Here is a 22,543-nt window from a genome sequence, read left to right as displayed (position 1 = left end):
AGAATACCACTAGCCAAATTCGAAACTCTATAAGCCTTGCTAGTAGTGGAGTAACCAAGCAAGAAACCTTCATCGCATTTCTTTTCAAACTTGCTCAATCTAGTACCTTTCTTCAATATATAGCATTTACAACCAAAAACCCGAAAGTACGCTATGTTGGGCTTTCTTCCATTCAATAGCTCATAAGGTGTCTTTTTCATCATAGGGTGACAATAGAATCGGTTGCTATAGTAGCAAGCCGTGTTGATTGCTTTAGCCCAAAATGAATGACTCACATTGTACTCACTCAACATTGATCTTGCCATATCAATCAAGGTTCTATTCTTTCTTTCAACTAGCCCATTTGATTGAGGAGTATACTTGGCCAAGAATTGATGTCTAATTCCAAATTCATCACACAACTCATCAATTCTAGTGTTCTTGAATTCACTACCATTGTCACTTCTAACTTTCTTGATTATTGTTTCAAACTCATTGTGAATGCCTTTGACAAATGATTTGAATGTTGCAAACACATCACTCTTGTCACAAAGAAAGAAGACCCATGTGTATCTAGTGAAATCATCCACAATCACAAATCCATATTTGTTTCCACCAATGCTAGTGTATGTGGTTGGTCCAAACAAGTCCATATGCATCAACTCAAATGCCTTAGATGTGCTCATCATGCTCTTCTTAGGATGTGTGTTACCGACTTGTTTTCCGGCTTGACATGCACTACATAGCTTATCCTTCTCAAATGTGATATCTTTCAAGCCTCTAAGTCATGCTTAATCAACTTATTCAATTGTTTCATTCCAACATGACCAAACTTTCTATGCCGTAACCAACCCATGCTAGACTTAGTGATCAAACATGTTGATAATTGAGCTTCTCTAGCATTAAAATCAACTAAATATAGATTCTCATATCTAAATCCTTTGAATATCAAGTTAGAGCCATCTACACTTATGATCTCTATATCATCCACACCAAATATGCACTTAAAACCAAGATCACACAATTGAGCTACCAACAATAGATTGAAGTTCAAGCTCTCTACTAGTAGCACATTGAAAATGCTCAAATCATTGGATATTGCAATCTTACCAAGCCCTTTGACCTTGCCTTTGCCATTGTCACCAAATGTGATACTATCAATCCCATTGCTCTTGCTTTCATTGATTGAATTGAACATTCTTGAATCACCGGTCATGTGTTATATGCACCCACTATCAAGCACCCAATGCCTTCCTCTGGCTTTATAATTTACCTACAAAAAAAGATCAATTCTTTTTAGGTACCCAAACTTGCTTGGGTCCTTGTAGGTTAGTCACCAAGGTCTTTGGTACCCAAATGGCCTTCTTCTTTGGGCCCACAATTGGTGTACCAATGAACTTAGCCTTCACACCATTGGCACCCTTATAAAGCATGTAACAAGAATCAAATTTGATTGAGGATACATTAGGTGGCTTGTTCTTGTTAGTCTTGCAATTTTACTCTATATGCCCAACTTGCTTGTATCTATTGTAAAACCGACCATTGCCCTTCACAAAGCTAGCTTTGGGAGTGACAAAGACCGCCTTGCCTTTCTTGAGGGTATAGCCTAATCCCTCTTTGTTGAGAGAAAACCTTTGGCTACCCAAGCACTTTAGCAAGCGGGCATCTCCACCATAGGCATTGGCTAAGGCACGAGTGAGCTCATTCACCTCCTTCTTGAGGGTTTCATTTTCCACCATTAGTGATGTATCATTCATAGGTGGAGTGGTAATGGTTGTGCTACAAGAAGTGTTAGTGGGAGCAACAATAATGGGTTTATGAAAAGATTCATCAATAAGATCATATGTTAGTCCCACATCACATGTTACTATCACTTGCTCCTTCTTGGCTTCCTCCTTCTTGACTTGCTCAATGAAAGAGGAGTGAGCCTTTTCAAGCTTAGAGTGAGCTTTGCCAAGCTTCTCATGGGCTTCCATTAGCCTCTCATGAGTTGCATTGAGCTCATCAAGGGATTGCTCAAGAAATTTGACTTTCTTGTTCAATTCCTTGCACTCCTTTCTCTTTATCTCAAAGCAAGTATGCACTTGCTCACACATGTCCATGAGCTCCTCCTTGGAGTACTCTTCATCATCATCATCACTCCTACAAGCATCACTTTCATATTCATCATCATCACTCACATCATATTTTACCTTGGTAGGTTTTGCCATGAGGCACGTCGATGGAGTGTCGAAGATGGAGGACTTGTTGTTGATGGCGATGCTTGCTAGTGCTCTCTTGATAGATTTCTTGTCATCATCACTAGAGCTATCACTATCCAAAGAGCCATCACTATCCCATATGATCGCATAGCCTCCACCCTTCTTCTTCTTTTGGAAGGTCATTCTCTTCTCCTTTTTTTCTTATCCTCCTTGTGCTTCTTCTTCTCATCCTCATCATCATCACTATTGTATGGATAATTTGCTACTACATGATCGGGGCTTTTGCAATTATAGCATCTTCTCACATACTCTTTTTTCTTGGAGTGATCTCTTCTCTTTCTTGCACCATAGCCCTTCTTCTTCATGAACTTACCCATCTTGCGCACAAAGAGAGCCATAGCTTCATCATCAATATCACTAAGATCATCATCACTTGATTCTTTCTTGGACTTGCTCTTGTTCTTTGATGATGATGAGCTAGCCTTAAATGCTATGCTTTTCTTCTTCTTGTCTTCTTCTTCCTTCTTGTCATCCTTGTCATCCCCCTCCCTTTCCACACGGTATATCTCTTGTGTTATGACATCACCTAGTACTTGGTTGGGGGTAATATCCTTCAATCCTCCTCTTATGATTAGCAATCTTAACATCTCAAATCTTGGAGGTAGGCACATCAAGAACCGATGAGAGACGTCATCATCATTGATCTTCTCTCCCAAAGCCTTCAAGTCATTGACAATTACTTGCAATCAATGGAACATCTCCAGAATACTCTCATCTTCCTTCATCTTGAAGCTTGTCAATTTGTCCTTGAGGATATACAACTTGGCACTCTTCACCACCGGTGTGCCCTCATATGTTTCCTCCAATCTTGTCCACACCTCATTTGCTCTTTCACAATCCTTGATTTGCTCAAACACTTTGGAATCAATGGCATTGCATATGGTGTTGAGGGCCATTGTGTTGCATTGCTTGTTGGTCTTATCTTGGTTGGTGGGATTGTTGGGATCAATGATAGCATAATCATTTTTGGTCATTTCTCATACTTGATCATTGATTGAATCAAGATACATCCTCATCTTTCTCTTCCAATAATCATAGCATGTGCCATGAAAGAACGGTGGTTTGCCCCCCACATGGTTGAACACAACTTGAGCCATAATTTGACACCGAGGTTGTTAAGCCTTCAATCAAACGGTGACCACGGCTCTGATACCACTTGAAAGGTCCTAATATGGCTAGAGATGGGGTGAATAGTCTATTTAGAAATATACAAATCAACTAGAGCAATTTGATTAGTATGACAAATAGCGTAATGCAAACTTGCTCTAGCTCTACAAGGGTTGCAAGCCACCTATCCAACAATTCTAGTTGCAATGATTACTTAGGCACACAACTTCCAATGTAATTACTCACTAAGAGCTCTCAATCTTGCTACTCTAAAGTTCTCAACTAGATGAATGTAAATAATAAAGCAAGCTCTCAATTCTAATTATACTAAAGAGCTTGTATCAACTGGTTTACAAGAATGAAAATAAGTGAGTAGGGTGATTATACCAACATGTAGGGGATGAACCAATCACAAGAAGAGTATATAGCCAATCACCGGGAGAATGCCAAAGACAAGAGACAATCGATTTTCTCCCGAGGTTCACGTACTTGCCAACACGCTACGTCCCCGTTGTGTCGACCAACACTTAGTGGTTCGGCGGCTAAGAGGTGTTTCACAAACCTCGTCCACACGATTGGACACCACAAGAACCGACCACAAGTGAGGTAACTCAATGACACGAGCAAATTTACTAGAGTTACCTTTCGGCGCTCCGCTGAGAAAGGTACAACTCCCCTCACAATCACCGGAGACGGCCACGAACAATCACCAACTCGTGCCGATCCTCCACCACTACACCGAGCCATCTAGGTGGTGGCAACCACCAAGAGTAACAAGCGAAATCCGCAGCGCAACACGAATACCAAGTGCCTCTAGATGCAATCACTCAAGCAATGCACTTGGATTCTCTCCTAATCTCACAAAGATGATGAATCAATGATGGAGATGAGTGGGAGGACTTTGGCTAAGCTCACATGGTTGCTATGTCAATGAAAATGTGCAAGAGAGCCCCCTTGAGCCGGCCATGGGGCTATAAATAGAGCCCCAATCAAATAGAGCCGTTATACCCCTTCACTGGGCAAAACGCGCTCTGACCGGACGCTCCGGTCATACTGACCGGACCCTGAACTCAGCGTTCGGTCCACTGATTCATGCCACGTGTCACTAGCTTCAAACGATGTTCATCATATTACAATGGCTACGTAGTTGACCATACGCTCTGGCAAAACTAACCGGACACTGAAGCCCCAGCGTCCGGTCGTTTCTAGTAAGCTCCCCGAGGCGTATTTTTTGACCGGACGTGCCCGGTCCACCTTGACCGAACACAGACCAGCGTTCGGTGCAATACCCTAGGTACTGTGCAGACCCGTCAGTTTGACCGGACGCACGCTGCCAGCGTTCGGTGCTTTCAGACCCAGCGTCCGGTCAGTTGACCGACGCCATCGTCTTCACGATTAACTCGTTTTCACTTCTAACTTCTTCACCCTTGCTCCAATGTGCCAACCACCAAGTGTATCATCTTGTGCACATGTGTTAGCATATTTTTACAAACATTTTCAAGGGTGTTAGTACTCCACTAGATCCTAAATGCATATGCAATGAATTAGAGCATCTAGTGGCACTTTGATAACCGCATTTCTATATGAGTTTCACTCCTCTTAATAGTACGGCTATCTATCCTAAATGTGATCACACTCACTAAGTGTCTTGATCACTAAAACAAAATGGCTCCTACATTTTATACCTTTGCCTTGAGCCTTTTATTTTTCTCTTTCTTCTTTTCCATGTTTAAGCATTTGACCATCACTATGCCATCACCATTGTCATGATCTTCACCATTACTTCATCATTTGGAGTAGTGCTACCTATCTCATAATCATCTTGATAAACTAGGTTAGCACTTAGGGTTTCATCAATTAACCAAAACCAAACTAGAGCTTTCAGGGGGGTGAATAGCCTAATAAAAAAATTCTACAACAACACTTAACAAACCGATTAGACAATTATGAGGTGAAGCAAGTGTTGCGCTAACCTACTAAAAATGCAAGCCACCTACCACAATTCTAGTTTATATAGTTTCTATCCACATAATAGCTATGTGACTACACTAAGTTAGTGTGCTCTCAAAAGCTAACTAAAGAGCTACACTAACCAAACTAACAAGCTCTCACAACTAGCTACATTAAAGAGCTTGACAACTAGTTTGCGGTAATGTAAAGAGAGTGGGCAATTTGTTTATACCACCGTGTCGAGGAAGGAGCCAATCAATCACAAGAATGAATAACAATGAAGACCAATCACCTCGGAATCAAATGATGGACACAATAATTTTTTATCAATGTTCACTTGCTTGTCGACAAGCTACTCCTCGTTGTGGCGATTCACTCACTTAGAGGTTCACGCGCTAATTGACTTCACATGCCAAACCCTCAATAGGGTGTCGCACAACTAACACAAGATGAGGAGCGCACAAGCCATGAGCAATCCACTAGAGTACCTTTTGGCTCTCCGTCGGGGAAAGGTCAAGAACCCCTCACAATCACAACGATCGGAGCCAGAGACAATCACCAACCTCCACTCGACGATCCTCGCTGCTCTAAGCCGTCTAGGTGGCGGCAACCACCAAGAGTAACAAGCGAATCCCGCAGCAAAACACGAACACCAAGTGCCTCTAGATGCAAACACTCGAGCAATGCACTTGGATTCACTCTCAATCTCACAAAAATGATGAATCAATGATGGAGATGAGTGGAAGGGCTTTGGCTAAGCTCACAAGGTTGATATGTCAATGCAAATGGCCAAGAGGTGTGAGCTTCATCCGGCCATGGGACTTAAATAGAAGCCCCCACGAAATAGAGTCGTTGTACCCCTTCACTGGGCACAACGTGGGGTGACCGGACGCTCCGGTCATATTGATCGGACGCTGGACCACAGCGTCTGGTCACGTGATGCGTGCCACGTGTCCCCTCTCTTCAAACGGTGATCACCCGATCTTAACGGTTAAGTGACGACCGGACGTAGTAGCTCAATGTGACCGGACGCTAAGCCCCAGCGTCCGGTCGTTTCCAGTAAGCATCCAGAGACGACTTTTCATGACCGGACGGTCATGCTCGACCGGACTCTCCCAGTGTCTAGTCACACAGTTACTCCCCTATGCGCTGCCACGTCAGTAGGACCGGACGCACCCCTTCAGCGTCCGGTCACTCAGTGTCCCAGCATCCGGTCATGAGACCGAAACGCACGCCCTCTGCTGCCACTGACCGGACACGTCGGTCCAACTAAGACCAGCGTCCGGTCACTTACAGTGACCTCTGTCTTTTCTGTCTAGGGCGCCGGTGGCACCGTCGGACTATCCGCACTCAATGGGCAGACACTCCGCCGGTGAAGCTCCTAACCCTTGCTCAAATGTGCCAACCACCAAGTGTATCACCTTGTGCACATGTGTTAGCATATTTTTACAAACATTTTCAAGGGTGTTAGCACTCCACTAGATCCTAAATGCATATGCAATGAGTTAGAGCATCTAGTGGCACTTTGATAACCGCATTTCGATACGAGTTTCACCCCTCTTAATAGTACGGCTATCAAACCTAAATGTGATCACACTCACTAAGTGTCTCAATCACCAAAACAAAATGGCTCCTACTATTTATACCTTTGCCTTGAGCCTTTTGTTTTTCTATTTCTTCTTTTCAATTCCAAGCACTTGATCATCACCATGGCATCGTCATCTTCATGTCATGATCTTCATTTGCTTCACCACTTGAAATATGCTACCTATCTTATGATCACTTGATAAACTAGGTTAGCACTTAGGGTTTCATCAATTCACCAAAACCAAACTAGAGCTTTCAACTCGTCAGTCTCCCCGTTAGAGGAAGGGAGCGGGGGCGCAGGTGTCTTTGGCCCGTGTCGTAGCACAGGAAGTACGCCACTGCTGCGGCAGAGAGGGTGAGCGGGGGTTGTGAGGGCTTGGGCCAGTGCGAGCGAGAGAGAAGGGGGGAGGGGCGACGTGGGCTGCCTTGTGCAGGACCGCTGGTTGGGTTCTTTTTCCCTTCTCTGTTTTCATTTCTAATTTCTATTTCCCTTTCTATTTCTATTTCCTCCTTCTCAAGTCCACTATGTCAACCTTGTAGGGGCTAGGGTTTGCCATTCTTTGGGTCCTTACTCCTTAGCGCACACACAAGTTGCTCAAATTACAATGTTGATTGACTAGTTATTAATCAAGCATAAGAATCAAGAAGAAGCAAATCACGAGTTGGTGATTAATGCACATGCTCAACTATCTAATTGGGGTTCACCTAGTGCATCTAGGGTTGGCTTCCCAGTATGTTCACTCACCATGTAAGGTTTCAGAAAAAGTTTTAAAAAGTTGGGATTTTTAGCTCTGGGGTTTTTAGGGTTGTTACACATATAGATCTAATCTTGTTAGTCTGCACAAAGCTGTAGATTGTAATAATGAGTTGTTTTACCAAGTTTTAGTTAGTTTCACTAAAATTTTAAGGTGTGAACGCAAGATTTTCAATCCAGGTATCTAGCTTTGATAAGGAGAGCCCACATGTATATATATAGCATGTAATATGTGTAAAATAATAATAGAAACTAGTAGTTCAACTCAAAGCAACGAGTACGGATAAATTTGGTTATTATCTAATGGGTATGGATAAGATTAGGAAGGGTAAAAATGAATAATGATGATATGGATTGAGTCATGAACAAGAATGGATATGTCCATACCCTCCCGGGTGGGAGGTATACACATGGGTATGAAGCAACGCGTGGCGCTAGACAATGTGACAATCGACCGTGTGGGGTTGAGACTGAGACATAAGAACTGATTGTTTTTTTAAGAAAATCATAATGAGGAAGCAAATCTCATAAAACAATGCAGACTCCGCCTTATAAATACACTCACACCCTATTCCATGAGCATCTCTGAACGACTAAACTGGTATATCTCAAAATTATTAACAAAAACACCACAAAATGTCTCACTGTTAGTAGACACATTGCTTACCATTGAAAGAATAGAACTTAAATCAATCTATGAAAAATCCGAACATCCTCACCAAGCCGAGGGTTTGAAGATGGATGACTAGGTTCCACCACACTTAGAGCCTGTTTGGGACAGCTCCCCTAGCCCCACATCCACTAAAAACAGCTCCACTCCAAAAAAATTGCCAAACACTCTAGATCTACTAAATCCAGATCCACCAACAGTGAATCTGAGGGACAAACGGTGACTCTCCTCGAGGGGTGCTCTACCGACTCAGATTTAGTGGAGTTGGGAGAAATTATCCACCGCTACCGCTGATTACACAAATATAACGCTTCCTTCTGATTCTTTTCTTTCTTCTCTCCGCACGCGACCCCGACCTCGCCATTCTTTCTTGGGGGAATTCCCTGTGTGCCATTAAAAAAGATCGCAATGCTCTGTGTGCCCTTGAAAAAGTTCAACGTTCTTCGGCGCCACTGCTCCAACTTTTTCGTGCCCATCACGCCACTTCCGTCAGTTTGGGCTCTAACACCGTCAAACTGCAGGTGTGAAAAGACGAAAATGCCCTTAAGTGTAAATATGTCATTAATTTTTTTAACATCTTAACGACTTCAAATAAAAAAACTCAAAACTAGAAAGTTGTAGATCTCGTTGAGATCTATAATTTTCATATAAAAATTATTTTCATTTAATTTCGCAAAAAAATATAATTTTATATTATTAATATATCTTAGAAAAATCATATTTTTTTGCGAAATTAAATGAAAATAATTTTTATATGAAAATTATAGATCTCGACGAGATCTACAACTTTCTAGTTTTGAGTTTTTTCATTTGAAGTTGTTAAGATGCTCAAAAAAATTAATGACATATTTACACTTAAGGGCATTTTTGTCTTTTCACACCTGCAGTTTGACGACGTTAGAGCCCAAACTGACGGAAGTGCCATGGAAGGCACGAATATGTTGGAGCAGTGGCGCTGAAGACCGCTGAACTTTTTCAGGGGCACACAGGACATTGTGATCTTTTTTAATGGCACACAGGGAATTGTCTCTTCTTTCTTCGCCGCACGCAACCTAGACCTCCGTCTTCTGCGCTCGCCCGCCATGGCCGCTCCGGCGAGGCCACGCCCGAAGAAGCCGCCATGGCCGCCTACAGGAGCACCGCCCGCTGCGCCGTCCGTGGCCCCGAGCCGAGGAGCACCGGCCGCCGCGTCGTGGACCTGCATCGAGGAGCATCGACCCTGCTCGCCCGCCCTCCTTCGTCTTTTCTTCTCCATGGCAAGCCCCCCCCCCCCCCCCCTCGGTGAGGCCGCGCACCCCTCTCCGGCAAGCCGCTCTGGCCACCGCGCGCCCGCCCAGTGCCCTGTTTTACCGGCCGGAGGAGGAAGACGATGGGGAATTTTTTTTCCAGACATTGACAAGTGGGACGTATCCAAGGGCAAATCTGTCTATTCAATTCAAAATGCCCTTGTGTGGATCTCAAATCCACCAGTAGAGCTGCTCCTAATGAATCCCAGATCGAGATTCAGTTCTTCAGAGGTGGAGCTATCCCAAACATGGCCTTGACGTACCCATTCGGAGGGGGCACTCAGAAAGCCTATTGCTCACGGACAAGATGCGACCAAGTTAACACTTAAAAGACGGCTTAGATCCTTTGCCGTGCTTATGTTTAGCCTTCCCAAGTAATAAGGATACATAAAAGCAAGGTTTTTTCTTGCTTTGTGAAAGAGCGACTTGCCTGGCTTGACACAGATTTACTGGCCTGGCCAGACAAGGCAAGCTAGACTTAGAAACCGATCACCCCTTGATTTCTTAGGGCGCGTTTAGTTCCGAAAATTTTTGGCTTTTGGCTACTGTATCACTTTCGTTTGTATTTGACAAAAATTATCTAATTATGGACTATTTAGGCTTAAAAGATTCGTCTCACGATTTCTCGGCCAACTGTGTAGTTAGTTTTTTTTTTGTCTACATTTAGTACTCCATGCATGTGCCGCAAGATTCGATGTGACGGGGAATCTTGAAAATTTTTGGTTTTTGGGTTGTAACTAAACGGGGCCTTATTTGGAGAGCAAGAATGTAGGGTAGGGGCGTAGGGCCAAGAAAATACTTGTGTGTGTTCTCTCTGATCGCAGAATCTTCTTCCTGTTATAAAGGATAGGTGCTACTGACCTGTACATGACCTGACGCAGGATGTGCAGAATAAGCAAAATGTTCAGCCAGACATTTTGAAGCATAAAGACAAGAGAATGACTATTTGCCAGCGTCGCTTGAGAAGATGGGTCCCTGGGTTGCACGCACCCCATACGCTTACGCTAGTGATGGTGGTGTGTGGTGGGGTGGGTGTTTCAATCGGAACCAGTTTCACTTCAAGAAAAAGATAACGATACCATAAGGACGTTCGTCCCACGACTCCTGTCCGACCATGCTCCAAAAAAAAAACTTCGTCCACTCGTTCTATTCCTCGTGGCGCCTCCATCCCATCCCCGCCCGGACTCCGCGCCCCACTCCGCACTAGCTGTTGCTGCCTTCACTTGTCGCTCGCTCAAGCCCCATCCCGCTCGGGACGCTGCTGCTGCCTTCACCCGTCGCTCGCTCAAGCCCTATCCCGCCCGCAACGCTTTGGCTCCCTCGTCCCGCGCCGCGCTCCATCTTGCGCGGCGCCGCGCGCCCCATCTCCCTCACCCCCACGCCCACCCACACATGCATGGCCACGTCCGTTCCCACGTCGTCCCTGCCCGGCCGGTCAGCTCAAATGGGTTCGTGCTGTCGACGGTGGCGAGGGTGCTGCAGCAGTGCACGCGCGTGGAGGGGCGGGCTAGGAGATGGCACTCCTCGCGGGACCTCTCTAGGTGGCGGCCCTTCTCGGCCTCCTGCTCGGCTAGGCCTCCTCCTTCTCCACCGTTGCCACTCTAATCCCCACCAGGTAGGTCGTGGCCGCGCGGCGAACACTGTGTTTCAAGTGTGTTTCAACATAGTGTTTCATGTGTTTCAGACGTTTCCAAGTTATGTTTCAAGTGTTTTATCTGGATGTTGTAGAAGTAGATCTGGGATGTTGCAATGACAATATACGCATATTGCAAGCCTATGTTTCAAATGTTTCACATGTTTCAGACGTATGTTGCAAATGTTTCATCTGGATGTTTCAAAAGTAGATCTTGGTGTTGCACATGTTGCAATGGCTATACATACATGTTTCAAGCGCATGTTTCAAGTGTTTCATCTGCTTTTAGACGTATGTTGCAAATGTTTATTTGGATGTTTCAAAAGTAGATTTGGTGTTGCACGTGTTTTTTTACTCTGGTGTTGCACATGTCGCAACGGCGTTGGAGGTGGCTGGCGTTACAGCGGGCTTTCTCGCATGGTGTGCCTCTCCCTCCCCTCCCTTCCCTTCCCTTCCCTTCCCTTCCCCCTATCTCTTGCTACGGCAGTTCGAGCTTGGCGGGGAAATCATACCCGACTAGCGCGCAGGCGCCCGCAGAGGTGGTGGCCTCAGGTGGGCCCAACGGCGACACGATGCCCGCATGGTGGCCCCGCAGTAAGCTAAGGTCCGCGCCGTCCGCTCACTACACGCGGGAACAGAGGAACCACGGGCGTCCATCCGGATATCCAGGCGCTAGTCCGGCCGAAAAAATAAATCGGAACCGACGGTCCCTGTCAAGCACATTTCCATAACACGAGGATGACAGATTGATCATCAGCCTGTTCGCTTGCTCGTAAACGATCGTAAATTTCCAGCCGGGAACAGTGTTTTTCTCTCACACCAAACCAGCCAGCAGTAAATAATCCACGATACGATACGGCCTCCCGAGCAGGCATGTGTAAACCCAGGCGTGAAGTAATGGGTAAAGTATTGTGTTTAAAAAACAGAGACACGAAGACAGAAGCAACCAACGTGCAGTGCAAACACTAGTCCCCAATAACACGTTCAACTCCCATTCGTTGAAGCAGATGACAACGACAACTCTCATTCTACTTTGGTGTACATACTTAACAAGAAGGATCGACAAGTATCACGGCTGGAAAAACAACATTACCTTATCCCCAAGCATCCGTTATACGGAGTACATCGTTCGCATTCGTCATTTGATTGGCGTTCCGGTATTCCACAGTCAACCATCATCAACTACCAGCACAAAATGGAATGTCAATCTACCTGAATGGTATTTGCAATGAGCACCTTATAATGTTGCAATAATGGATGTGACATACGACTCATTCGTATGACCAGGTAATCTAGCCCCTTTGATAAGAGAACCACCACCAAGCGAACCATCACAATTTCAATGTCCAACTAGATCTCCTAGTTGTAACACGGTAGTACTCCCTCCGTGGACAAATGGATGGATTGATGGAATGTGCATAACACTTAACAGCACTCGCGTAACTAGTATGTGATGCATCGTGGCAAGAAAATCGTGCGCTCTCACTTTTCAGGCCTGCTACACACCACCGTCAGAAAGCTGGGTAGACAGGCAGGTGTCAATTCGTTTTCCCCGAGCCCATGACACTGAATGACAGTAACATATACGAACTAAATTTGCTAATGTTAATCTGCCCCAGAGAACTGAAAGGAATATTCGGTTCAATGATGATAGGAAGTGACAAAAGAATGGCCAGAATTTTTACGTCCGCGTCTGTTCAATGATAGTGGAGGGTCTACCTGTTCGTTTGAACTTATCAACTGGCTTATCAGCTAGAATCTACAGTATTTTTCTCTCACACCAAAACAGGTTGTAATAGCTCCACAGCAACCACGAACTGGAAACACTGTACACATTTTACAGAAGCATCTATCTTAAAAAAATGATAATGGGGGCGAAGAAACCAACAACACGCAAACTTGCATCACGCATCACTAAATAATAAAAAAAAAGGGCGTACCCAGTGCAGAGAGCTCCCGCTCTGTGCGGGGTCTGGGGAAGGGTGTCAGTGGCAAGCCTTACCCTCGCCTGTGCAATGCAAGGAGACCGCGACTCGAACCCGGAACCTTCCAGTCAAAGGCGGTAAGACTCTCCCGCTTGCACCAGGCCCGCCCTTCATCCTTCCCTACATCAAGTACAGTGTGTAAAGTACAGTGTGTAAAGTACTACCATGATACATCAAGTACAGTGTGTAAAGTACGCATCACTAAACAGATTTACTTTATTCCCATGATACATCAAGTACAGTGTGTAAAGTACTACCACATCCTTGCCCTACAATCTAGCTTTTTTATTAAAAAATCGCAATGATTAATTTTACAAAATGCCAAGGCAAGGCAATGGACTACTGTGATGACAACTAGACAAGCAATGATGTAACATGCAGATCGCACACAAGGCAAAGGAAGTCTCCCAAGGAAGCTTATATATGCAAGCAACCATGGGGAAAACACTAACCAAACCCACAGAGATTTAGAGCTCTCACAGACAAGGCAGCTATGCTGATATTTGCATTAGGGATCGGGCTCATTCCAATGACGCTCATCTTCCCACCATGCAGGCGCCTGGTTCTCCTTGTTGCCAAGCTCCAGGAACTAGAAGCGAGCATCATGCGCAGTAGGTCATCATATCCAGCAGTATGGAGTCGCATAGCGAGGATACAAACAATAAGCATCACGCTATGAAGGAAGATTGGAAGTAATTCCCAATCGAGGTATGCAATTGAACTTTCAGGTGGGCAGCCCTCATTAGAGTCATTTCCTTCAAGGCCTGTTTGTTTGAACTGCAGTTTTTGGGCTTTTGGCTCAAAGCTGGCTTTCTAGCTTTTGGATTCTGGCTGTTGCCTTTTTTTCTATTGACTTCTGTAATTTCAACTTCTAGCTTCTGAAACAAACAGGCCCAGTCATGTATCGGGTGAGTGCCACCTCAACTACCCTAGTTCATGACTAGTCTTACCCTATAGATGTTTTCTTGAAAGCTGAAATTCCTCCATGTATGCAATGCAAGATGGACATAGTAAGGAAGCAATGTTATCTTCACACTTACTGTCCAATTTTCCCAACCAAATAACTTATCTGCGGGTGGACTTATACAGTTTACAGTGCAAAATGATCAGTATCCATTGATGGAAATCCTGACTGTAACCTTTTTATCCCTTGCAACATATTTTTAGCAGTCTCCTTCTCCTGCACATATTGAATGCATATCAGCATATGAAAGCACTGGTGACAGGTAACCAGAATCATGGGAATTAATGCAAGCAGAGATGATCATCAGTGAACAGTTTCATTAGATGCCTTTGTTTCACTTGTAAACCTTGTGGTACTAAATGTTAATGGAGTTAACTTGTGTTGCTCAAAATAACTAGGTTCATGTTGGTTTGAACAATGGATTATACTCAACATTAACTCATTGTTAGCTAATTTCGGTGTAGAGATTTGGTTTTCTATGTTCACTTCTTTCACTCTTTTGAGAAAATAATATATACAAAGAACTTACTGGGCCAGTGTAATCCAAGAGCCTTGTGCAATAGTGCTCGGCTTCCTCGAACCTGCCTATGCTCTTGTAATGCTTAGCAAGGAACAGCAGAGCTTCAACAAAATTCTGGCCTTGCCTTTCCTCAACCTCCATTCTCTCTAAATCCTTCTTGTAGTAGAACGCAGCTTCCTCAGATTGCCCCAGCATGCCATGCAATTTTGCTAGTTGGTGAAGTGCTATTCCTTCAGTGTCATTGCTATTTGCAGCTCTCTCATAGCACTTGATGGCTTCTTCGATCATTTGAAGCGGATCACTTTCGTAACACTGAGCCATTGCAATCCAGAGACGAGCATCATTGGGTTGCAAGTATGACGATTTCCGGAAGTAATGAAGTGCATAAAACGGCATCCCCATCATCTCATAGATTTGACCAAGACCATACCAAGCACGGAAATCTCTAGGATTAATATCAACAGCTCTTCTGTAGGCATCAATTGCAGCAGGAGTATTTTTCAGTTCAACATACTCATGCCCCATCAGGGTCCAAGCTGAGAGGTACTTTCGATTAAGCTTTAGTGCCCTTTGAAAGTACAAAACTGATTTCTCATGCTGACCCTTCAGACTGTAGTAATTTGCAATTATGCAGCAAGATTCTGGGCGGTATTTGTCTGTCAAAAATACTCTGTGCGCAAGGAAACTCAAAGCAGTCAAGCTTTCTTTTGCATATAGTAAATTTGAGTAAATATCCATAGAATCCACACGAAAAGGATCAGTCCTGAGCAGATCTTCAAAAATCATCTCAGCTTCATCAAGGTCCCTCATACTGTACCGAACTGTTGCAATTTGAGCCTGAATGTAACCACTGCAGCGGAAGACCCCCATCAAGCGCTCATATCTTTTAAGAGCTTCTTCATGCATCTTTAGTTCCAGATATGCACTAGCAAGAAAGAAGTCCTTCATCCAGTGATTCTTCAGATTTAAGTTGTTTAAAATGTCACTGCTGGTACATAAAGATTGTAACTCTGACCAAGCACTCCAGTTCCAAGGATAGCTATTGACAGATTCTACCAAGATCGTTCTAGCTAGACCTTCACATCCTTTATCACGTAGAACAATGCCATACAAGTAGAGTCCAAACGAATCAATAGAGCCAGTTCTTCGGTGTGTTGAGAGCTCTTTCTCCAAAGCAACTAGTTCCTGATTAACAGCATTACTCTTGCCCAACGATCCTTCAAGCTCTATCATCTCTGCCTCTTTCCTCTTCTCTCCAGCCTAAAATAGCAGAGCAAATAGATCATTAATTAAAGGCTATCCTTAATTAAACTATGGACCAAGTGGAAAACAACTTGGGGGCATTAGCGAACTTTCATAGAGTCGGTGGACAAGGGAAGGGGGGCACATTAAATTGCACACATAAATCCTTTAGCAGAATAACAGATTAAATGAAAATTTGCAGACAATGTCACAAATACTACTACACTTACAATCCCAAATCATGCACAATCAGTAAAACAAACAACTTGACACTAAAAACTGAAAAAAAGTACCTGTAATGGAGTTTTAGCTCGTAAATGTTACCATTCTTCACATTAAACAAATATTACCAGCCAGCAGAAAGGATTTTAATGCTGGCAGATAATTATTTTGACATGGAAAAATGTTATTGTTCTAGAACAAATACGAATAATTTTCATTTAGCAGTTACAACTTACAAGTGGCATAGCCAGAATTTATGGCAGGACATAGCTTTCGTTAAAGTATCAACATTGAATAGAAATTGCCAATCATTTAAGGGACTTGTTTTAACAACAACAACAACAACAACAACAACAACAACAATTAAGTCCCAAACAAGTTGGGGTAGGCTAGAGTTGAAACCCAGCGAAAGCAATCAAGGTTCAGGCACGTGAATAGTTGTTTTCCAAGCACTCCTATCTAAGGCTAAGTCTTTGGGTATATTCCATCATTTCAAGTCTTCTTTTATTGCCTCTACCCAAGTCAACTTCGGTCGTCCTTTGCCTCTCTTCACGTTACTATCCTGGCTTAGGATTCCACTACGCACCGGTGCCTCTGGAGGTCTCCGTTGGACATATCCAAACCATCTCAACCGGTGTTGGACAAGCTTTTCTTCAATTGGTGCTACCCCTAATCTATCACGTATATCATCGTTCCGAACTCGATCCCTTCTTCTATGACCACAAATCCAACACAACATACGCATTTCCGCGACACTTATCTGTTGAACATGTCATCTTTTCGTAGGCCAACATTCTGCACCATACAACATAGCAGGTCTAATCGCCGTCCTATAAAACTTGCCTTTTAGCTTCTGTGGTACCCTTTTGTCACATAGGACACCAGATACTTGGCGCCACTTCATCCACCCTGCTTTGATTCTATGGCTAACATCTTCATCAATATCCCCGTCTCTCTGTAGCATTGATCCTAAATATCGAAAGGTATCCTTCCTCGGCACTACTTGACCTTCCAAACTAATATCTTCCTCCTCCCGAGTAGTAGTGCCGAAGTCACATCTCATATACTCAGTTTTAGTTCTACTGATTCTAAAACCTTTGGACTCCAAAGTCTCCCGCCATAACTCCCGTTTCTGATTCACTCCTGTCCGGCTTTCATCAACTAGCACTACATCGTCCGCGAAAAGCATACACCAAGGGATGTCCCCTTGTATGTCCCTTGTGACCTCATCCATCACTAAGGCAAACAGATAAGGGCTCAAAGCTGACCCTTGATGTAGTCCTATCCTAATCGAGAAGTCATCCGTGTCTCCATCACTTGTTCGAACACTAGTCACAACATTGTTGTACATGTCCTTAATGAGCTCGACGTACTTCGTTGGGACTTTATGTTTGTCCAAAGCCCACCACATTACATTCAAGAAGTTATAATTGTGAGGGCTTAAAACAAGGCTTGTTTTAAGCCCTCACAATTATAACTTCTTGAATGTAATATACCCATCAAATTCTATCATCACAGCAAAACTTCCCTACTAGTGTGGAATACATGGCCATAGAGCTATTATTGGTTCACATCTTCCATTATTTCTTATGCTCATAGAGCTAACAACTTATCAATAAATAGCAAACCAATAGCTATGTGGAATGTGGAATACATGGCCAGAGCTTTTACAAATGTCAAACAATTCTATTCGCTTAAAGTACATGAGCACAAAGCACTATACAGAACCCATAAATTGGACCATTGCAAGTTGGAACAGCTCTTATTACTCGTTAGTCCTGCAATCCAGTTCTGTTCAGTCTTTTAGGTAAAATCACAGTAAACCAGATTTTAGTAACCACTCCATTCTCACATGAAAGTAACTAAACAGACTTCTGAGCCACTAAAACATGTCGATCCACCAAAATAAAAGACAAAGAAGTATCAATGAAACCATAGGCAGTCCCATACCTAACCAAATCTCACCTACAATGCAGCAGCTCTACTGAGGCATTTCATCAAACACCACTCGCCCTATACCAGATCTCGCAGATACACGAGAAAATAAACACAGCAAGTAAGAAGCCGATCCTATCTCACCATGTAGAGCGCGTAGCATCGCAGGAACACAGTCTTACGCCCGACCTGCTTCTGCAGCACATGCGCAGCGCGGCGGTACTCCCGACAGTCGAAATAGGTCTTGGCCAGCAGGTATTTGTCGCCGCCCGAATCGAACGCATCGTCGTCGGGGATGGGCGTGCTGACGTACGACACGCCACCGAGCGGGGTCCCGGCCTCCGAGCTAGTGCCGCCGCCGGGGCGGGGGCGGTGGCGGAAGCTGGAACCCCCACTACGGTGCAGGTGCAATAGCCGCCCCGCGGAGGTCGCGGACGAGGAGGAAGGGGTGTCCATCGCGGCCGACGGGACCGGGGACGCATCCGGCTCTACACCGACGAGTAGCTCGGCGGCCCTGCGGAAAAGAGAGCGGATTGTTAGGGATCGGGGTTTAGGGTTTGAGGAAGGGGGCTATGACGTGGGGCATACCATTTAGCGGCGGAGTAGAGGCAGCGCTCTCCAAGCTGGCGGGCGGCGGCGCGGAGCTCGGCGCGATAGGTCTCCTTGGCGGAAGCCATTGCTCCGGTCGGGGCTTGCTTGGAGCGGATCGACACAGTGAGAGCGCAAAATTTGTTTGAATTTTTGCGAGATGTGGAACCGTGGAGTGGATGGAAGTGGACGATGATGATATGAGCTTTGTGCGGGTGTAGGGGTGTGGGAATTTGGAGTTGGGAGGCAGAACTTGGTTGGGTTGGGCCTGACCACGAAGGGTCTGTTTGGTTACTGTAGTACCTTCTAAAATTCTTATCACATTAAATGTTTTGTCACATACATAGAGTATTAAATATAGACTAATTATAAAACTAATTGCACAACTTATGACTAATTTGCTAGACGAATCTTTTAAGCCTAATTAGTCCATGATTTGACAACGTGGTGCTACAGTAAACATGTGCTAATGATATATTAATTAGGCTTAAAAAATCGTCTCGCAAATTAGCCTCCATCTATATAATTGGTTTTGTAATTAATCTTTATTTAATGCTCCTTATTAGTATCTAAATATTCGATGAGACATAAATTTTAGAAGCGACTAAAGAACCAAACACCCCCAAAGAATGGCAAAGGGAACTAGACCTACTATGGTTGGTCAGTCGTTATTGGAAAAAGAGTAAAGTTTATAGCCGGTTCTTGTCATCCCGATGCTGAAGAGTGTTTATTTCGGTCCTTAAATTTTGTTGAGCCTTTTACCTATGTGCCATTAAAAAAGTTTGTAATTATACATAAGCCCTTAAAAAAGTTGACCGCACACAGGTGCCACTGCTCTAAACTTCTTTGCCTTACAAGCCATTCCGTTCTTGTTCTGTTTGTTTCGCGCTGTTTGGTAACCCTTACAGGTGGGACCGGCTAGTGAAATTGTTCATGTTGCCCTTGGGCGGTGGCCTGGTCCCACAAGATTGAGCTAATCGGAACTCTGAAGGCTATCCACAGTCCCGTCGCCTGGTCCTCGGCTCCTCGCGTGTACTGCCGCTAGCCCGCTACTGCCCAAAAATATGGCGGCGTCGATGGCAAGGCGTGCCGCTGGCCTTCTCCCTCTCCTCCTCTCCTCGCAGTCCGGTGCTCGCATAGCCCTCCACCGGGCGGCATCCTAGATCCCTCCGCTTCGCTCCTATCGCCTACTCTCACAGCAAGCCAGACCCTCCCCCTTCTCCGCCTCCGTGTCGAATGGCACGGCTGCAGAGAGAACCCGGGAGCTGCATCTGTACAACACGAATTCACGGAAGAAGGAGCAATTTCGGCCACGCGATCCGGGCGGGGAGGTCGGCATGTACGTCTGCGGCGTCACTCCCTACGACGACAATCACATCGGCCATGCCCGCGCATACGTAGTCTTTGATGTCATCTACAGGTTTCCCTCCCTCTATTACGTTCATGATTCGGTTAGTTCCTGCAACTGCGAGCTCTGTTATTCTGACGGTACACTTGATTCACTCACAGGGCCCTTGTGGAACTCGCCCTCGTAGCAGTCTCCATTGCTGTAGAACTCGACACCCTCCCGCACGATGCGTCCGTGCGGCGCGGCGGCCTTGTCCGCCCGCTTTTGCGGCTTGTCGTCGTCGTCCCCGATGAACCACCGGATGGAGCTAGAGCCCGACGAGCGGTGTAGGCACAGGCATCCCTGGAGCAGGCGCGTGACCCCCACGGCGGCGGCGGCAAGCGTGGCCCCCACGGACGTCGCGAGGAAGGCGAGGTGGTGGCCGTCGCCTCCGCCACGGAGGAGGAGGAGCAGGAGCAGGAAGGCGAGCGGGAGCGCGAGGACAAGCAGCGGGTGATCGGGGCCGCCGAAGCCACCACCGCCGGGGTGGAAGTGGTGCGGTGGGGCCTTGGGGTGCACCTGGGCCTTCTTGTCGTCGGGCTCTGGGTCCTCGACAAGCACGGCCTGGAACGAGGAATAGTTGCGCACCGTGGGCAAGCGCAGCAGCGAGGACGACGTCTGCATCAGCTTGCCGGCCCCTGGCCCCGCCCCCGCCCCGCCGCCGTAGCCGTCCATCCCTCGTCGCCGCCGCTCCCCGGGCCCGACGTCTCCGTCCCTCTCCTCAATCTCTGGCGGATCTCCGTCTCAATCAAATTCCTAGAGCAGACGCGCCGCGCAAGCGGGGCAGGCAGGCAGAGGATGGATGGCCATCGTCCAAGGGCAACATGGACAATTTCACTGGCCGGTCCCACCTGTAAGGCTACCAAACGGTGAAAAATAAATAGAACAAGGACGGAATGGCTTGTAAGGCAAAAAAGTTTAGAGCAGTGACACATGTGTGCGGTCAACTTTTTAGATGTTTTATATGTAATTACAAACTTTTTTAATGGCACGTAGATAAAGGCTCAATTTTGTTTGGTCTCGTATTGTATGGATCACGTGTCAGCTCTATCTCCAATCTTTCACCTCTCTCATGGCCATGGCTAGCTCGTCCCCATGTGCCCGTGGCGGCGCCAGTGCCAGCGTGCTAGTGTCGAGTCACAGCAGCAGGTTCCACTGGTGATTCCAAGCCCTACGACTGTCGCGTTCCACCGGTTCGAACAAGTCCCATCGCCATCGACGTCGCCATCGGACCACCACGGCGGCGGGCACAACCTCAAAGCTCTAGCTCATGCCGCTGCCCTGCAGCGGTGCGGGCAGTGGGTACGGGGACACGGGCGAGCATGGATCTGCAACTGTTTTGCTCACTCGATCTTGCCGCGACTTATTACCATCCACAGAGCCACGCCACCGCCATGCAGCTGTAGCTGTCCATTGGCGTCTGCGGCAGCGGGTTCGGGGACACGGGCGAGCGTCCTGGCCACAGCGAGGGAGAAGAAAGAGGAGGTGCGGGAGGAGCTACGACAGGCGGCGGACGCAGGTGAAGCGACGCACACGGAGCTGGCCAAGCAGGAGCTGGCGAGCGCCAAGCGGATGCGGCGCCGGCGCAGGTGGAGCTGAGCCGCGCCCACGCGCTCCGGGAGCACGCTGTGCGCCATGTGAACGCGACGCTTCTCCAGATAACCTGCCTCTGCCTCTGCTGCCGCCACAAGTTCCGCGCGTGGCCGTAGCTGGACGCCGTGGCCCTCGACCCCGAGGTGGCCTGCAGCTACATGTACAATCACCCGTGTATGTACACCAGAGATGAGAACCTGAGCCACGCACACAGCCCCCCTCTCTCTCTATCACGCGTGCATGTACGCTAGAGATCAGAGATCGTGCGCGTGCCTGTGTGTGGCCGCGGTTCACGCGCGTGCCTATGCGTGGCGGCGGCGGCTCTCCTACGCCCCTGTGCGGCAACGGCGGCGTCTGCTCGCCTGCACGGCCGTGGTGCCTGTGCGCGGCGGCGGCGTCTCGCCCGCGCCCCTGTGCGCCGGCTAGGATGAGGAAGAAGATGATTATTTTCAAAATAGTCCCACGTGAAGTTTGTAAATATTTTGTGTAGTTTATGTGTCTGCGCGATTTCGTTTATAACCCTCGCTAATCTTTTAATTTAAGCAATTGAGTCTTATATGTGCTCTCGAGCACAAATCCATACCCGTTTGGATTAATATGAGACCCAAGCAGGGATTAAGGTCTGGAATGACACATTTTCTAAGTCCGGGGACCGGGATGACACACCCGCACAAGTTCGAGGATCGGCCATGGACTTTACTCTTGGAAAAAAATCACGTACGTATATTTATCTCAATATATAGATCGAATATATAAAATTGTGGAGAAAATTTTCCCCGGCCGCCACCTCAGAATGATATTTTTCTCATCACTTAAGGCAAGTCTCAATGGAGTTTCATTCTCATTTAATGCTGTGCCGCATCAAGAAATTTGTTAAGTT

General features: G+C 46.2%; 2 protein-coding genes and 1 pseudogene across 5 annotated transcripts; 1 reads left to right on the top strand and 2 right to left on the bottom strand.

The window, feature by feature from the left end:
• Positions 1-12,305: 12,305 nt before the first annotated feature.
• LOC136474508 (anaphase-promoting complex subunit 8-like) lies at positions 12,306-18,886 on the bottom strand. Of its 4 annotated transcripts, none has more exons than XR_010762934.1 (6): positions 18,684-18,886; positions 18,240-18,609; positions 14,706-15,956; positions 14,253-14,392; positions 13,168-13,332; positions 12,306-12,409 (listed from the first exon to the last, which is right to left on the bottom strand). XR_010762934.1 is itself a non-coding variant. In XM_066472075.1 (4 exons), exons 1-4 carry the CDS (start codon positions 18,770-18,772, stop codon positions 14,303-14,305), a joined length of 1,800 nt encoding a protein of 599 aa, XP_066328172.1. In that variant the 5' UTR covers positions 18,773-18,886; the 3' UTR covers positions 13,890-14,302. The 4 variants fall into 4 exon arrangements, 1 of the variants encoding a protein (XP_066328172.1); XR_010762933.1 differs by lacking the exon at positions 12,306-12,409 and adding an exon at positions 13,024-13,053; XR_010762932.1 differs by lacking the exon at positions 12,306-12,409 and having other exon boundaries at positions 13,024-13,332.
• A 1,274-nt stretch (positions 18,887-20,160) lies between these two features.
• On the bottom strand, positions 20,161-20,745 carry LOC136470472 (uncharacterized). The gene has a single exon (XM_066468308.1). It carries the CDS (start codon positions 20,743-20,745, stop codon positions 20,161-20,163), a length of 585 nt encoding a protein of 194 aa, XP_066324405.1.
• Positions 20,746-21,130: 385 nt separating this feature from the next.
• Positions 21,131-21,985, top strand: LOC136474507 (uncharacterized; annotated as a pseudogene).
• Positions 21,986-22,543: the final 558 nt, after the last annotated feature.

This window comes from Miscanthus floridulus, chromosome 8 (assembly GCF_019320115.1).
Source record: "Miscanthus floridulus cultivar M001 chromosome 8, ASM1932011v1, whole genome shotgun sequence".
Taxonomy (NCBI): Eukaryota; Viridiplantae; Streptophyta; class Magnoliopsida; order Poales; family Poaceae; genus Miscanthus; species Miscanthus floridulus.
Note: the sequence above shows the minus strand (reverse complement) of the source record. Positions and strands in the feature narration are given on the sequence as shown.

Excerpts from the sequence above, each read along its gene's own strand:
- LOC136474508 (XM_066472075.1), bottom strand. The coding sequence starts at position 18,772 with ATGGCTTCCGCCAAGGAGACCTATCGCGCCGAGCTCCGCGCCGCCGCC. Across the intron at positions 18,610-18,683 it reads CTCTACTCCGCCGCTAAATG|GGCCGCCGAGCTACTCGTCG; the intron begins GTATGCCCCACG and ends TCTTTTCCGCAG. Across the intron at positions 14,393-14,705 it reads TCTTGGATTACACTGGCCCA|GAGAAGGAGACTGCTAAAAA; the intron begins GTAAGTTCTTTG and ends CAATATGTGCAG.
- LOC136470472 (XM_066468308.1), bottom strand. The coding sequence starts at position 20,745 with ATGGACGGCTACGGCGGCGGGGCGGGGGCGGGGCCAGGGGCCGGCAAG.